Source organism: Cyanistes caeruleus, chromosome 14, assembly GCF_971803275.1.
Source record: "Cyanistes caeruleus chromosome 14, bCyaCae1.hap1.1, whole genome shotgun sequence".
Classification (NCBI taxonomy): domain Eukaryota; kingdom Metazoa; phylum Chordata; class Aves; order Passeriformes; family Paridae; genus Cyanistes; species Cyanistes caeruleus.
The window spans coordinates 20,069,067-20,086,293 of record NC_141714.1 but is presented as its reverse complement, the minus strand read 5'-3'; the positions used below and the strand labels follow the sequence as shown (position 1 = coordinate 20,086,293).

The window sequence follows — 17,227 nt, the reverse complement described above, 5'->3', positions numbered from 1 at the left end:
TGCTATCAGTGGGGAAAACACCTGCCAGTCTTGTGCCAGTGGGCTCCAAACCCACCAAATCCACCAATATTCCCTCCAAGAGTGGGTTTTGGGTTTGTTTGAGATCTCTGAACCTCGGAGCCATTTCTGCCCACCATGAGAGGTTCATTTCTCCCTGGAGCCTGTCCTCTGCCTCTCCATCCCCAGCACGGGGTCCTCTGCTCTCTCCCTTCAGCCCCAGCTCAATATCTCATCTCCCCTCCTTGCCTTTGCTGCTGAAAAGGCCATTTCTCTCCAGAAACTCCTCATTTTCCCCCTGACTCAGCCTGCTGCAGCACCTCAGCTCTCATTTACTATGGAGTTCTTTACTCGTAAGCTTATTATCTTCCATTTATCTGCATTGAGCTGAGCTGCCCTATTACAGCCCAGGTACTCAAAATTAATCCCCATCATGGATCAGATTAAATTGTTTCTCATTATCTGCTTGACTCTCAATTCAGTACCATTTGTAAAACGAAAACCTACTTTTCCATAGTATTAATCAAGACCTTTTTATTTCTGACAAAGCCACTGCATCAGAATCTGAATAATCTAAACCAGTTCAAGTAATATTTCTCCTGCCAGCCAAACTTGAATGTTCCCATATTTTTCTTTTCCCTTCCTTTTGAAGTCTCTCTCTGTAATCAGCCATTTGAAACACAAATTTAATGCATTTCATGCACATTTCTCTAACTTGTGTTGTCTCCTCATAGCTGAGGTGATCTCAGTGATCAATATTTTACACAATCAGATCAATCACGCCATCTGCAGCTGTTTTAGGAGACCTGATAAAACAATTTCCTACTGTTTGTTTGTTTTAAATGGATTAACAAGGCAGTTTCCTTGCTGCTTGGTGGTCCATGATCAGAGAGCAGTTACAATTCTCAGGTTATAGGTCAGACAAGAGCCAAGGCTGAGGAGACATGAGGGGAAAGCCTGATGCTACTTCTGCTCTCTGACTCCAGAACTTACAGGAGCTTTCTCCAAGGATTAATTTTATACTCCTGATCATTCCCTCCACTGTATTTATCCACTTGTAAAGCGGAGAAGGGGAGAAATAAAAAAAGACACCTACTTGAAATTTAATCTAAAGCTGGCTTTGTTCCAGAACAGAACAGCCTTGGTTTATTGTGCCCCAGTTATCAAAAGCACTTCAGGCTGGATGAAGGGCAGGTGTGTCCATCCACACCTGAGCAGGGGGGCTCTCACTGACACCCCTCGCTTCCAGTGCATCACCCCTGCCAGCAGAACACTGCAAACAAATGGATGGAAACCCACTGCAGCAGCTTCCTGAACTTGGGCTCATGAATTAACTGGAATAACTCTCTGCTGGTCCCAGATATTTCTGCAGTGAAGTTCATCCCACAGCAGGGCTCAGGGGAGGTGTCCCAGGGCTGGCCCCACTCCTGCCCCACGGGTGGGATGTCTGAGATGCTCCTGCTCCTGCTCCCCTCCTTCCCACAGAGCTGCTGCACCCTCTGCCCTGGGACAGCTGCCCTGCTGCTGGAGCTGACACAGCTGAGGACCTTCCTTTCCACAAAACTCCCACAAATCAATATTCCATTGACACACTTTGCTATTCTATGTGTACTTTAAAGAAAATCTGCTGTTGTTTAAAAATACCCAAACCTACTCTGCCTAGAAAACCCAATTACAAGGTGGGTAAGACAAAGAAAATTGTAAGTGAAGATGATTGCATCAATGTTTTTTCAGAGAAATGTTGTTTCTAGAGAGGAAAGCAGAGCAGCAAGAAGGTGGTGCCTGCTGAAGATGAAATGACTTGCAGAGAGATGTGTTTGGGTGCAGACACGGATCTCTCCAGCCCTGGGCAGCAAGCAGCCCGTGGTGTGGCAGGTGGATCTGTGCAGGGCTGGGGCTCGGGTGGGTCCCCCTGGGCCATCCTGTGCCTCTGCAGTCCCAGCAGCTCAGCCCAGCTCCAGGGCTGCTGCAGGAGCTCCTCTGCTCCCAATGCCTGCCCAGGCACCCAAAACAGCTCCTGCAGGAGGGGAGGGATGGACACAACTGCCCTGCAACACCAGCTGAGGCCCCTGCTGCCTCTCCACGGGCTCGGGGATGTCCCACAGGGCTCAGAGGGGACACTGGCCTCCAGCCCAGCCCCTGGCAGGGTCACACCGCGGGAGTGGAGCTCCAAAACACAAAATCCTGGCCAAGGACTTACAAAGAAAAATGTCAGCAAGTGTCCATCTCAACATCATCCTCTTGGAAACAAGCTGACTTTAAAAGTTGGCAGTAAAACTACCAAAAAAACCCAACTCCAAACCACTAAAAAAGACCTGGCAGGAGTGCTGGGTTTGGGGTTTTTTTTATGATGTCCTTTTGAGACATTAGTTTTTAAAAGGCACCTTTTCAATTCTGTTGAGACAGTACAAATTCTGCTGCAGGACAGATCACATCAATAACAAATTGCCACAGTGCTGCCCTGTGATTTTCCTGTCTCCTGGATGAACAACCACACTCATGTTTTCATTTGCATGTGCAAATTAAAGAACCTACCATAAATACACCTGATCAGACATCAACTGGCAGCACTCTACAGAAGTCAATGTACTCCACTAAATATACATATTTAATTATGTTTAATTAAATGTACATAAAATATATAAATATACATAAGGATATGAAAATCTAAGTGTGTGACTGGCATGAAATGATGCCATGATGTGGGGGTACATCCAGAGCTGGAGCTGTGGGGTCAGAGAGGCAGCTCTGTGCTTTGTAGGCAGCTCAGGGCTCTGCTCCCCTCAGGTGAGGCAGAACCACCCACAGGAGCACCCCTCGCTCCTCTGGCAGGGCTGGCATAGAAACAGTGGTGTCACCTCAAGTCCAGCTGAGCTACTTGCCTGCTTTTCTCTGGAGATCTCTTTTCCTCTCCCACTGTCAGGTGTCCAGCCAGGCTTGCAGCTCCTCCCTAACACAGCGTCCTTCTAACCCTGGAGCTCAGGGATCTCTCAATTCAGTTTTGGATCTCACCTGTCCACACCTTCTCCACCACGCTCCTCTCAGCCTTTCTTCCCCATCACCAGACTCACCTTCTCCCACCTGCACCTCTCCTTCTGGGTGCCACGATGCTTTAGAGCCCACCAACTGCCCTGTCCTCCTTGGTGCCCTTCACACCTGCTCTCCTGTCATTTTCTGTCACTCTGTTCAACTCATCTTCCCTCCTGATGATCATTCTGCATCCTACTGACTCTACATTTCACTGCACACATCATGAAATGCACTGCATCAACTTCTTCTCAGTTAAAACAGTAATTTCCTAAACATGCTCCTTTGTTACTTGTACAGAGACCAGCAAAATTTTTCACTATTTTTACATTTATCTAATTTAATATCCAAGTGATTAAAGAAAACACTTACTTGCCTTCGGCAGCTCAAGTCCCATTGAAATTTTTGCTTTCTGCTGGTTTTACAGCATATTTAATCTACATTTTCCATAAAAAGGCCAGCCCCATGAACTGCACTGGATTCATGCTGACAGCTCATCATTAGAAGGGAAGATCTCATGTGAAGCATAAACATTTCCTACTAACAACATCTGAGGAGCACTAGCAGGATCTGAGGTCAGTTCTGCCACTTGTCTGAACTGAGAGAGTGATTTTACTTACCAGAGCTGAGAGCAACGAGAAAGCAAAACCTGGTCTTTAATTAGTGACTCTGCCTGGCTGGGGCTGCAGAGGAAGAGAAACAGGGACAGGCACCAATTAAGCAAAGGTGCACAATTGAAATTCACTCTGCATTTTTAACAACTCCTGCAATGAAGTGTTCACGTCACCTGTTGCAGAAATGCAAAACCCTGGGACTGTTGAGAGGAAAGGCGCATTCAGGGGACAGACAGACTGACAGCACAGAGGTGCTCATGCTGCTGAAGCCTTTTCAGAGGATGGAGGAGTCAGCACCTCGTGTGCTGCTGGCTCAGCCCCTCGTCCTGCAGTGCTGAAGGAAAGCTGGCAAAGCCCCCAGAGCAGAGATGTCCATGAGGACAGGATGCACACTCCCTTCCTCCTCAGGCCACCAGCCCAGGCTCCTGGAGCCCTCCCTGCCTTTAATGACAGCCTCTGGCACCCTCCAGGGATGGCCAAGCCCCAGGCAGCTCTGTGGGCACGTCCTGCTCCTCTGGGGCACAGACACCTTCCACTGTCCAGAGAAACCTCTGTGCCATCCTTAATCCAGGCTGAGCCTCCAGGCTGAGCCTCCAGGCTGAGCCTCCAGGCTTCCCAGAGAGGCTGCAGGGAACACAGCTGAGGAATGAAGTGCACCTCTTCCACCAGAGACCAGAGTATTGTCACAAGAGGGAAAAACAAGGATAAGGAGAAAGGTTTAGCTGTTACTTGGAAAGCATTTGTTAGGAAACCCAAACCTCCATCAGAGCAATTAGGGCAAAGCCACCTTGGGCCACCTCCTTTTTCTTCTGTGTAGGGCTCAAAACAATCAGGCTGCTCGGGTTTCTGTGCACATTATCCTGAGTCACCTCTGCACTGGTGTTCTCACCTCTCCATGCCACAGGCCACACAAAACAGAGACAAATCTGACTTAATGATGCTGGCACAGACTTGAAGAGTGGCCACAGGATTTGGTTCTGTGGCAAGAGCTGAATCTGAGCAGCCAGAGTAGAACGGTGAGGACTGAGACAGCTGCAGCAATAACCTTTCCAGGAGGAACTGTTGTGTAAGCTGGAAATGTCAAGCGTGAAAGACAGCTGGTAACTAAAGACTCCTTGTGCTGTAAGTTGTGTTATTCCTGAGTTTTCCCTTCCTATAGCAACATGCAGGAATTATTTAGTGCTCTCCAGAAATGTGGCAGACAGCTTCAGAGCAGGAATATCCAAGATGCCTGGCAAGGATTTCTCTTTGTTTCCCTGATTTCTGTACAGGAGCTCAGCCGTGTGCAGGGCACGCTCTGCAGCTCAGAACCTCACAGGTTCCTGTGCCTTGTAATCTCTAGGCTTTATGTACATCTTTATAATCTCTTCTTCAGAGAAAGAAGATCAATCTGCCTGTTTTCAAACACGTGGCAGAAAGAATCTAACACCAGGAACAACACCCTGCAAACACCTGTTAATCCTTCCTGAGCACCACTGCTGGCAGGGAACCTTCCTGTCCTGCAGGACAAGGGCTGCCTCAAAGGAGATGTGCAAATATTCTGCAGTCCTACAAAAGCTGGAGCTTTTTAAGCAAAGTCAAAGCAGTGGCACACAGCAGGAAAATTCTGTAGATAGACACCAGTGGGCAAAAACCTGACTATGAAACAGTGTGAGCAATAATGCCTTTCCCCCAAACACTCAGATACTACTGAAAAGGCTGAAAATAACTTTACCTAAGTGTTCTGTGAAAATTCTGGCCTTTTGCAGTCTTGGTGCTCACCGGGGTCTGGGTAAAGCTTCTTCAGCTTCTTCAGCTCTCAGGTGAGAACATTTGAAGGAGAACAAGAAGTACAAATGTTCACCACAAGTGAACTGCTCATGCAGGCAGAAAGGAACAGTAATGCACATTTCTGCACTGCTGTGAAAATCCTTCAGCTTGCTTCAGAAAACATCCCCAGCCCTGTCAGAGCAGGATCCAGAGCAAGGAGAGTGAGGGAAAGCACACCTTGAGGGAGCTCAGGGAGAGCAGGCTGAGCTCCTTTCCCAGCCACGAGGAGCCTGCAGGACCCTGCTGAGCTCTGCTGGTTATCTCAGCAGCTGCTGAAAGCCAAGACTGCTGATGGGATGAAGAGCAGGAACCCCCGAGGTAGGTGCGGGCTGAGCTAACCCTGGAACTGGAAACCACGGCCAATTACCTCTGTGAGCTAATTACCCCCGAGGAGGGCGATTCCAGGGCACGGGGCAGGGGATCTCTGCAGATCTCCACAGACCTGCCTCGGTCCTCCTGTGCCTGATTGCCCTGGGCAGCTCTCCAGGGACAGCTGGAAAGTTTCATTCCTCATTTACAGACCCAGCCTAAGGCAGGAGAGCAGGGAAGATCTGCCAGGACCCCAAGCCAAAGGCACTGCACGTTGGAACACCACAGACAGAACCACTGCTAAAGGTCCCTGCAAGAACCACGATGGGCTGTGTAGCTGAGAAACATCCAAAGAAATCCTTCTTTATTAATAAAGAACTAGCTCTCCTTGCTTCAAATGAGGACAGACTGAAGAATGAAGTCTGATGCTTTCTCAGGAGAGTCATGGGATGGAAAAGCAGCAAGACAAAGGCCTTCCTCCATACAAGGAACACTCTTTGAAGATCTCAGACTCCTTTAAAGATGAGAAAGGAGTATCAGGGTGACTCATTTGGTCTAAATGTCCTACTTCAGCTATGCTAAGTGCCAGATACTGTCTCCATAGTGAATATTTACTTTGAGATTAGAACGAAATAGCAAAAGGCACAGATAAAAGATTTCTCTCCAAGGGTGCACAGGTAGGGAAGGGATAGCATTTCTTTTTGGGTTGCCATGACCTGTTCAGGGGTAAGACCAGATCCAGTCTGAGAATTAAAAATCATTATCTTGAAATGAAAGTTCTACAATTGCTCCTAATGCCACTACTTAGACATTTCTGATACTACAGAGTACAGATTTGGCTAACAATTGCTCTACTCACATTTACAGCTGCACCTTTGGATTTTACCAGCAGGAAAACGCAGCTCAATAAACCACTTCATCATTATCTAGCTTTATTATTGACATTTTATCTTCATTTCCTCCTGCCACATTAGATCTGAGTCTGAGGGACAGCCCGAGGTCTGTAGGCTGTTCCTGCAGTGAGATGTGCTGTGCAGGCTGTTCCTGCAGTGAGATGCAGGCTGTTCCTGCAGTGAGATGCAGGCTGTTCCTGCAGTGAGGTGTGCTGTGCAGGCTGTTCCTGCAGTGAGGTGTGCTGTGCAGGCTGTTCCTGCAGTGAGATGCAGGCTGTTCCTGCAGTGAGATGCAGGCTGTTCCTGCAGTGAGATGTGCTGTGCAGGCTGTTCCTGCAGTGAGATGCAGGCTGTTCCTGCAGTGAGATGCAGGCTGTTCCTGCAGTGAGATGTGCTGTGCAGGCTGTTCCTGCAGTGAGATGTGCTGTGCAGGCTGTTCCTGCAGTGAGATGTGCTGTGCAGGCTGTTCCTGCAGTGAGATGCAGGCTGTTCCTGCAGTGAGGTGTGCTGTGCAGGCTGTTCCTGCAGTGAGATGTGCTGTGCAGGCTGTTCCTGCTCTCAGATGTGCTGTGCACACACACCTGGCTCTCCCCACACCCTCCCAAAGATCATGGTTAACTACTCAGTGCTCTGGTGATTCAGACTCTCCTGTCACTCCTACTCTTCCTGATGAGATGTCCATGTAGTTTGGAGACTCCAATCCTTCTCTTCCCTGTTTCTAATGGGAAACATTAAATGTCCCTGCTGCTCAGGACTCCTGTGATGACCTGCACGTTCAAACATCAATCCTTGTGGCAATGAGGACCACACTGACTGCTGTGGGAGGAAGGAAAGAAGAAATCAAACTAAACCAAATGAAGGGGATCTGATCTCATCTGCAGACAAGTAAATATTGAGGAAATCTTGGATTTTGGTGGAATTACTCTGGATTTTCACCGTCTCAGCCTGAACCTGAGCCAGGCCCAGCCTGTGTTCAGGTAAGCTCATTAAACACCTCCCAACCCCTGAGACTCTGCTGGGAGCACTCGTGTTTAAAGTTAATCTCGTGCTTTAAAGGCTTTGGAGGATCAGATCAGACTGAGCTGTTCTGCTGGATGTGCTGAGCTCCTGAGCAGTGTCACAGTGCCCCCAGCCCCTGCAACAGGAGGCTATCAGCTCATCACTCACCTCAAAGGGTTTCTCTGTGGGGGAAAACCCATTCTACTGCTGGCAGCTTCAGACCTTTGCCTTTTGGTGTGTGTCCCTCCCTTTAGATCATCCTTCACTGCAGAAACAGCCTGGCAGCTGCAGCTGGACCCAGCCAGGAAGCATTTCAGAGTTTGCTTTCATTTAGCACTGGAGAAGGCTTAGGCATGGCTCAGCTGCTTCCTGCCAGGACCAGGAGCTGGGAACAAGGTGAGGTGGAAGCTGCACGTTCCCCACAGGAGGAGCTGAGAGGTGCAGGAGGAAGCAGAATCCAGAGCAAGGTTTTGCTGAGGGCGAGGGCAGCGAGGAAGGCACGGAGGGGCTGCAGGACCAGCAGAGCCTGCCCTGGGGTGAGCAGCTCCAGGACACACAGGAAAGGGTTAATGGCAGGAGCCAGGGGGACACCAAGCCTTTGCTTTCCACCTCCACCGAAAGGAGAAGACATGAGGAAGGGCTGAGGTGAGATGTGCTTAGCCAGGGCCCAAGGGCCATCACCTGGATGAAGTTTGGGTGAGATGGTTGGAGGGAGCCCCCAGGGCAGGGGGTCCCTGCAGGCACCTCAAACTCAGGCTCAGGAACCTGCAGATGCTGAACCTCCTCCCTGTGCCCCACGTGCTCTGAGTGTCCTGGACATCGTGCCTGTTCCATGTGGCTCATCTTTATCAGTCTTCACCAGAACACAAAGTCATTTTTTGTTCTGAACAATATGTAAAGTTTAAAAACCTCTCACAATTCTCTGCCTTCAAACACGCTTCTCCTCCCCCTTTTTCTTTCCTTTTCTCCTCTAAAATGCAGGAATACACACACATTACCATAATGAAATGAGGGAGCAGGGCTAATAGGACTGATTCAGTGTAGAAGGAAAGGATGTAATTAGAGTGCCAAGTACCAGCGGTGACACGGAGCTGGGAGCACCGAAGGGACATTCTGCACTTCCACAGAAGGCTCCACATTTCTGCTGCTGACACAAGTGCCAGTGCCCAGGGACAGGTGAAGAGGCAGCCTCCACATAAAGTGCTCAACCATCCCTCCCTGGCCTCAGCCCCAGGACTGGCTCTGCCCTCCCTGCTCGGGATGGAGGCAACGAGCCACTCTCAAGGGCTTGCTCCACATTAGCATCCTTAACATTTCCTATCTAATCAGATTTCCTGTTGCTTGAGGAAAGCTGCCTTTCCTCATCACCAGCTGCTATCCCAGATTTCCCTCTCCCCATCCCCAATACGTGTTTTGCCATGCTTGTCTGCTTTTCTGTGTAAAAAGGTTATGTATGCCTGGAGGGAGACTAAATGTTACCAAAAAAAACCCCAAAAAAAACAACAGAAAAAGGCAAAAAAAAAAAAAATCCCACATGGGAACAGAACTATGGGCAAGTGTCCAAGACTCTTGACAGTGTGACTGTGACTAACCAATGGGTGTTTTTTAAAAACATTTCTCTCATTTTATTCCCTTCCCTGGATGTAATAATACAACTCAAATTACTTTTCCAGGAGCTGACTCCTTTTTATGTAACCATGTTTTATACAGATAGCAGCAGCAGCTTATGTTTAAACTATTTAAGAGAACAAATAGCTGCAGCATGCACTTCAGCTGGCCCCTCTCCTGCCAGCAGAGATTTCCTGGCTCGAGGGGAGCTGCAGGAACGCTCCGTGTGGATGCAATTGTAAACAATGCCCAAAGCCCAGAGGAGCAGCAGCCAGGTGAGGATGTCAGCTCTGCTTGTTTTCCTGCCTTTCAGAGACACTGGAATGGCTTTGACAAAACAAAGCTGGCAAGATGCAGAGAGGAGCAGCAGCTCAGCCTTTAGCACAGCAGCCAGGGCAGCACCCCACCTGAGCTGAGCCCTGGCTGGCACCATCACCCTGCTGGGGCTCAGCTGGAAACTTCCACATCTGGGACATCTCAAACTCCTCATCTCCTGCTCTCTCCTTCCTCCCACTCCCACCACTTGCTGCACTTACTGGCCAAGGACCCTCTCTGTTCCTGCAGGCTGGTACCGAAGGAACTGCCCTGGACCTGCTGTCCTGAGGTGCTTTTGGGGCAGGTGCCTGTCGTGAATAAAGGAGCTGCTGCAAGCAGGTGTGGGGGGAAACACAAGAAAGCAAGGCAGATTATTTAGGAAATGTGGATCTCATTTTATCATGCCCACTTTTGCTTTTAGAAATAGGCCAGGGTATGAGAAATGACAGACCACCAGGCTCAGGCACCAGCATGATGGGGTATTAAAGTCTCTCAGCAAAGAGCAGAACAGTCCCCAAACACCCCTACAAAAGCCTGGAGAATCTTTTACCTGGTGTCATCCTACATGCCGAGGGATCCAAATCCTGAAGTGATAAATGAGGCTCTCCAAGCACTACCCTTGTATCAAAGTGGGTAAAAGATGCAGAGAAATCCATCATCTAAACAAAAGGGCTGCAGAGTTAGAAACATGCAGGCTTTACTCTGTGTTCCCATGCCATTGTTCAGCAGATTAAAAAGGTGCATTTTTATATTCTCTGCAGAATCTTCCAAGTCTGCAATTTTCCATAAAACTTCCATTATCACATTTTATTTGGAGAACTTTGCTAAGAGCTTCCTAGTTGTCACACCTTCCAGTACCTCCAAAAATGTGTCATTTATGTCACAGTAACAAGTTAAACATTCCTTTTCCTTTATCCTAACAGCACAACCGAGCTGTTAACTGCTGGGCTCACACTGGATTTCTCTGAGGATTTGTTTCAGCCACTCCACTGACTTCCACGGACTGTGGCAGGGTTTGCATGGAAAGCACAGCTCAGATCACCTCACAATCAACACTTCTCAAGCTTCATGCCAACAAACCACTGAGGATGCCACACACCAGGCTTTAGTGCATCTGACACCACTGCCAAGCCATTCACAGACTCTGAAGGGAAATACAAATGCAGCCCAGGCAATCTGAGCTACAACAGAGGCTGAAAGGATTCCTGATCAGATATTCTCCTCCTGTGCCCAGGAATCACACAAGAACAAAACCTGCCTCCCCTCTGAATTCCCATCCCCTCAGGATGTGTGGCCACGGCTTCTGAGCCTGCCCAGGAGAGGAGGGACCGACAAGGGGAGAGACTCATCCTCGTGCCCAGCAGGAACAGGTGACAGCTCAAACGCTCTCCCTGAATGAGAACAGGGTCACAGAGCAGGGGAAACGCAGCTGCTGCTGCAGACAGGCACTGCAGATGGATGGAGAACCTCCCAAGAACACTCCTGGCTTCAGGCAGCAGCTCTGAGGCTCCCCAGCTCTTCCCTCTCCCAGCAGATCCAAACTCCCCAGCCCCGCAGAGCTCTGCTCTCCCTGCTCCTCTGGACAGGCCACTGGGGTGTACAGCGGTGATTTATTCACTGAAATGACCAGCCCAAGAGCCAGTCCTCTGCAGGAATCCAGTGCAGGTGCCACTGAAACAAGCACAGGCTTCTGCTGGAGCTCCACAGCAGCACACGGAGAATTCCCAACACAGCACATCCGTCAGGGATGCCAGAGCAGGGCCCACCTTCCATGGCCCAGGGCTGTGGAATCCTCCTGTTCACCAGGGACCACGTGTGAGCACCTGCAGAAGCTCAGCTGCCATCATCTTCCTACAGGAGCTCGACAGGAACAGTTCTGGGCTCGGAATTTACACAACAACAACACAAACCCTGGCAGATGACAAGGAACCCGTGAGATCTGCTAAGCCAGAAGAGTTCCAGGGGATCCACCTTCCTCCATGTTCACTGAGTCACGAAACCACAACTTTATCAAGTCAGCCCCAGAACTGAGAGGACAACTGGACATTCTTCAAACCCCATTTCAACATTCAGTTACATCATCACTGAAACAAAAAACTTCTCCCCAGGCCTTAAACCAGAATGTGCATCAGAATTAATATTTCTGGTGAGATATTAAATGCTATTTTAATAACATACTTTTATTTTAAAAGACACAAATCTCCCAGAAGTGGTACAAAGAACATTCGTGCAAAATCTGGGGAATGGAACAGAAGAAAGCAATTGACTGAAATATTTTGGGCTAATAGAGACAGCTCAGCAACTGATGCCCATCATTCCAGAGAGAATATCTTGGCAGATACTGGAGCTTATGCAGAAAGTAGAAGGCTTACCATGTGGAATATGAAGCAGTAATGCAAAACACATATGGAACAATAAGAGAAAGTATTAAGAAATATAATTTAAAATAGCTTAATCTTATGTACACTAGATGAACGAGATACACCTCATTGGCAATTTCATATCAGTAAACACAGCATGAGGAGAGACCATACCTTTGCTTTATCTGAAAAGGAAAACAATCTACTCATTTCTTTTTCTGCTCTGCATGCATTTCATTTCCCAAAATGCAACCAGGCGTGCATTACATACAAACTTCATCCTGCTTCACCCCAGAACAGCTGCCACGAGCATTCTCTAGCACTATGCAGAAGCCTTATGGAGTGCAAGGTGTTGGGGACAAGCCAGGTCTGGGTCTGAGTGCCAGACTCAGAGCAGAGTGCAGCTCCAGAGAAGAGACTGCAGGGAACCGGCCGGGAACCGATGCCGTTGGAGCAGCAAGCAGCTGGGGCAGCCAGAGAAAAGGGCAGTGTGTAATGGTGAGAGCTGAAACAAACGGAGTTTATCGGAGAAAAAGCAGCGCCAGGCTCCCCTGGAATGGCCCAGCAGTGGCCAGGGCGGTGTCCTGTGGGAGCACCAGACACTGACAGGCAAGCAAAGGGACACGAGCGCATCGCTCCCGCCCGCGCGGCTGGGACACACAGCACCCCGGGGACACACATGGAGAGACCCAGAAAACAAACAGAACATGGACCCAGAGTGCCACAAACCTTCCGGCTCTGTGTTCTCTTTGAGGTGCACTTGCTTCAGTGGGCAGCAGAAGATTTCGTGACACTTAGCACGAAAAGGGGACTCTTTTTTCTTTAATTCCGCAGATTGGATGGAATCTTGCCGTAACATAATGTACTCCTGAGTGCCAGGGGGAGCGTCATCCATAACTGTGGTCACCACACAACAAAATGAACTCAAGTTAGAGCTCGAGGAAAGCAATCCCGAGAAGCAAATCAACTACACAACGTCAGGGTGGGGGAGAGACAGGAGGGGAAGAAAGGTTCATAGGAAGGAAAACAAACTTTAAAGTGCAAAGTATCTTAGTCATGGTGGTAGAAGGGTGGGAAAAAACATTTACTTTTATAAACAGTGTTTCTCATAAACCTCCACACTTCATCCCATTTCATGCAGCTTTGATAAACAGTGGAATAACCCAATCACCCCGCTCTGAAAAGCAACACAGCTCCCTCCTGGGTTTGCTTTATTCTCCCCTAGCACCTCTACCTCTTCTGCAGGCAGGTTAGGAGGAAAGCAAAGCAAAGATGATTTTATGGCCTGGCCAGAGGCAGTGTCTGCACTAAGAGCAGTCACTCCACACCTGTGGGAATCTGCTCCCCCAGGTACAGGACGTGCCTTTATCAGGATACAGAATTCCTGCCATTCCTCAGAGCAAGGATAAGCCAGTGACATCTGACTCCATCATCACTTGCAACCCATAGAAGAGCAGATGTACAAAGAGAAAGCACATTCATCCTTCTGAAGGTTTTCTTGTAAAACAGCAAGCAATTTTTAAAGCTGATCTTCTAAATCAATACTGCCATTAATAACGTAAAGGACACGCAGTCTGAAACGCTTCTGAATGGGGTTAGACTATCGAATGGCAAAAAGATAAAATATATAGCATAAAGAAAGTTCCAGCTACCTCCAAGTATTACATTACCAGAAAGAATTGAAACACTTTTCCACTATCTATTTTCCACTCTTTTCCACTATTCATAAAAAATGAAGCCTTAATAACAGAGATAGTGAGATTCCTCAGCTTTAGGCACAAATCATCACATGAACAAAAATGAGCTGATATTTCACAAGACAGCCTTTAACCACAAATTGTTATTTATAGTGTAGCACAGAGATACAAAACCATACCCAAAACCAAACCTGGATTCCCAATCATATGCAAAAAAACCCCAAAAATTAAAAAATAAAAATAAAAAAAGAATCCAAGAATTTCAGGAATGAGGAAAGGAACTACTGACAGGATAGTCTAAAACAATTTGATGGAGACCAAACCCGCAGCAACTGTGTATGCCAGAGGAATTTACTTAGCAGTAAATGTAAAATAACTGCAGGAACTGTTACATTTCCTAATCAAAGCATTCAGCTTGCTAAATATCACCCTGTAGCACATTCTTTAGCTCAAATAAAATAATAATAATTACATTAATAAAAACTTGCCGTCAACAATTTCTTCCTCCTGTAAGCTTCACTGAGAGAGGGCGATCTTTAGGATGGCTGCCGGCACCAGGATGTTTTTCAAGATAAATTCAAACATGTTTACTTTATATAAACACACCAGCTAAACAGTCTGCTGGTTTGTGTCTTTCTTTTATGTCCAACTGCATTTCAGTCCCATCCAGAATTGCCAGAAACCATAACATCAGCCCTGTCCATAGGCCTTGGCTCGGGTTCCAACCGAATAATCTTTGATGTAATTCAGAGTTTAATAACGCTGTAAGGAAATATCCCCCCCTGGTTTTACACAGAGAGGCTTCAGCTCTGCTAGCTACAGGCTGTAGCAGCCACAGGATAAATAAAATCCAGGCAAAACAAATCCTCCTGCTCCTGTTGGACAATTGTTCTTGTATGTATGACACAACTGAACACAAAAAAACGACACTTCCACGGATCCACTCACTCCTTGAGTGAACTTTTCAAGTCATTACCTGGAACATGAATTTTCCTCAGTTCCCTGACTTCTCACAGCCCGGTTAGTTTTACGTGCTGCGAGCCCCAGGATGCTCACACTAGCAATAAATCAGTTTGGCTGGCACTCTGGAAGGACTGAAGCCATGTCCCTACACACGAGGTCTTCAAGCCACAGAGAGCACCAGAGCCCCCCTTAAATCCTGCACCCACAAAGTGAAGGGAACCCCTTCTCTTTGGCACAGGGGGGAGAAGATCCATTCCCCCAGGATGGCTTTTGGGGATGATGAGAGCAGCAGCTGATGCCTCCCCACTGTCACTGTCACCTCCCCACTGTCAGTGTCACCTCCCCACTGTCACTGTCACCTCCCCACTGTCAATGTCACCTCCCCACTGTCAGTGTCACCTCCCCATTGTCACCTCCCCACTGTCAGTGTCACCTCCCCACTGTCACTGTCACCTCCCCACTGTCAGTGTCACCTCCCCATTGTCACCTCCCCACTGTCAGTGTCACCTCCCCACTGTCACTGTCACCTCCCCACTGTCAATGTCACCTCCCCACTGTCAGTGTCACCTCCCCATTGTCACCTCCCCACTGTCAGTGTCACCTCCCCACTGTCACTGTCACCTCCCCACTGTCAGTGTCACCTCCCCATTGTCACCTCCCCACTGTCACTGTCACCTCCCCACTGTCAGTGTCACCTCCCCACTGTCAGTGTCACCTCCCCACTGTCAATGTCACCTCCCCACTGTCACTGTCACCTCCCCACTGTCAGTGTCACCTCCCCATTGTCACCTCCCCACTGTCAGTGTCACCTCCCCATTGTCACCTCCCCACTGTCACCCACTGTCACCCTTCCACTGTCCCCCCATTGTCACCTCCCCACTGTTACTGTCACCCCCCCACTGTCACCCCCCCACTGTCACCTCCCCCCTGTGAGTGTCACCCCCGGGACCCAGCCCATGCTCCCCCAGCCCCTCGTGTCCCCTCTGCCTCGCTGTCCCAGTCAGCAAAGGAAGGTCCCAGCTGGGGCTGCCCAGGCCCTGGGGCTGCTCTCGGTGATGCAGGAATTGATTGATTTTTTTTCCATTTAGGGGAAAGCATTAGGCTGGCAGCTCCTTACAGGAACAAGTCTAAAAAAACCCTCTCTAAAAGAACTTGTTTCGAGTGACTGCCTGTAGGCCAGGCAGGGGTAGCAAAGTCGGGTATTTTGCTGTAGTCAAGTTTTCCTACTTGAGGCAGCTGAAAGAAATCTCTCAGATATTCCTGCACTAACGATTCTCTTTGCTTCTTGTCATCACTGCTTTGTTTTCCCCTAATTTCCCCCAGCTGAAGGTGTGATTTTTTGTTTTGTTAGCCACCTGCACAACATAATAAACTCAGAGCACAACAATACTTACAAGCTAATTGAAGAAAATTCTATTCTGGGGTTGTAGAACACTCACAACCTCTTCATGACATCGCAGTCTATCCAAACCATTTCACTATTAAGCTTTGCCAAAATCTTGATGAAGCATTCTTACCAAACGGCCCTGGCACTTCTGCATCAGCCAGAAATCTTATTTTCAGCTTGCAGCTGTGTGCTCCCAACTTTGAAGTCTGGTTGACTCTGACTTGCAGTTTTCACAATGAAGACAGATATTACAGGAAGCACAAGCAGCCAATTCTCTGAATTTTATTCACAGCAAGCCATTTCTGGAGTCCCTCGTGCTGCAGCACTCCTTCCTCCCCAGCACACCACCAAACCCAGCTCGTTTCAAACTGCAAAAATACCTTGTGAAAGACACAAGTTTCTTTGGATGGTTTTTCAGAATTCAAAGTAGGCTCAGAATGAACTCTCACTCCAGCTGCTGCTGGATGGGGTCTGTGACAATGAGAGGCTGCCAGGGACAGCCCAGCTCCTTCACTCTCACAGGGAAGCAGCGCCTGCTCTTTTGTTCTCAAACCAATTCCATAAATTTCCTCTATAGCAACTATTTCCTGTGCTTATTTCTGAGCTGCTATTACAGGACAGTTTTATGGCATGCATGAATAGAGCATAATTTTGAGATGGGCAGTGGCTGACTCCAAGAACTCAGACACTGGGGGAAGCAAACCCTTGCCCAACAGAGGGCTGCTGGTACTTGAACTGATGAGTTCTCAAAGTGCTGATCAGACTGCAGTCACTTATTAGACCTCGAGGCTTTAGGGATCCAGCAGTATATGGCCTGTGAGTGCTCTTCTGTGTCTGCTGGGAAAGGGAGGGTAACCTCCTCTTTATGGCACAAATACCACAGGAATGTTTAAAACTCACCAGTGCTGCCTAAGGAATGCCTTAGGTGAAGCCAAGGTCCCAGTTCCTGCTGTGGAAGGAGAGCCACAAACCCTTCCACAGGCAGTGACAGCCTGCAGCTCAACATCTCCCACCCCACAGCCCCAAACTGCAGCTCAACATCTCCCACCCCACACAGCCCCATGAGTGTCTGTGACCCCACAGGTTCCACCCCACAGCCTGAAACTCAACATCTCCCACCCCACAGCCCCAAACTGCAGCTCAACATCTCCCACCCCACACAGCCCCATGAGTGTCTGTGACCCCACAGGTTCCACCCCACAGCCCCAGGCTGATCCAAGCCCCCAGCACTCTCTCCCCTGAGGATTGC

The 17,227-nt window shown here is 48.6% G+C and overlaps 1 protein-coding gene and 1 long non-coding RNA gene across 7 annotated transcripts in view; both read right to left on the bottom strand.

Moving 5' to 3' along the window:
* Positions 1-17,227, bottom strand: part of FGF13 (fibroblast growth factor 13) — a 187,940-nt gene that overhangs the window by 75,030 nt on the left and 95,683 nt on the right. For 5 of the 6 annotated variants that reach the window (XM_086850078.1, XM_086850080.1, XM_023925895.2 and 2 more), the window contains one exon: positions 12,661-12,828. The exons of the other annotated variant lie outside the window; for it this stretch is intronic. In XM_086850078.1, the coding sequence (XP_086706204.1) occupies positions 12,661-12,828 (168 nt within the window). The remainder of the gene's footprint in view (positions 1-12,660; positions 12,829-17,227) is intronic. 6 annotated transcript variants of the gene reach the window in all.
* LOC147650618 (uncharacterized) lies at positions 6,095-12,311 on the bottom strand. Its single transcript, XR_015276123.1, has 2 exons — positions 7,817-12,311; positions 6,095-7,465 (listed from the first exon to the last, which is right to left on the bottom strand). It is a non-coding gene; the product is annotated as an uncharacterized LOC147650618 (long non-coding RNA).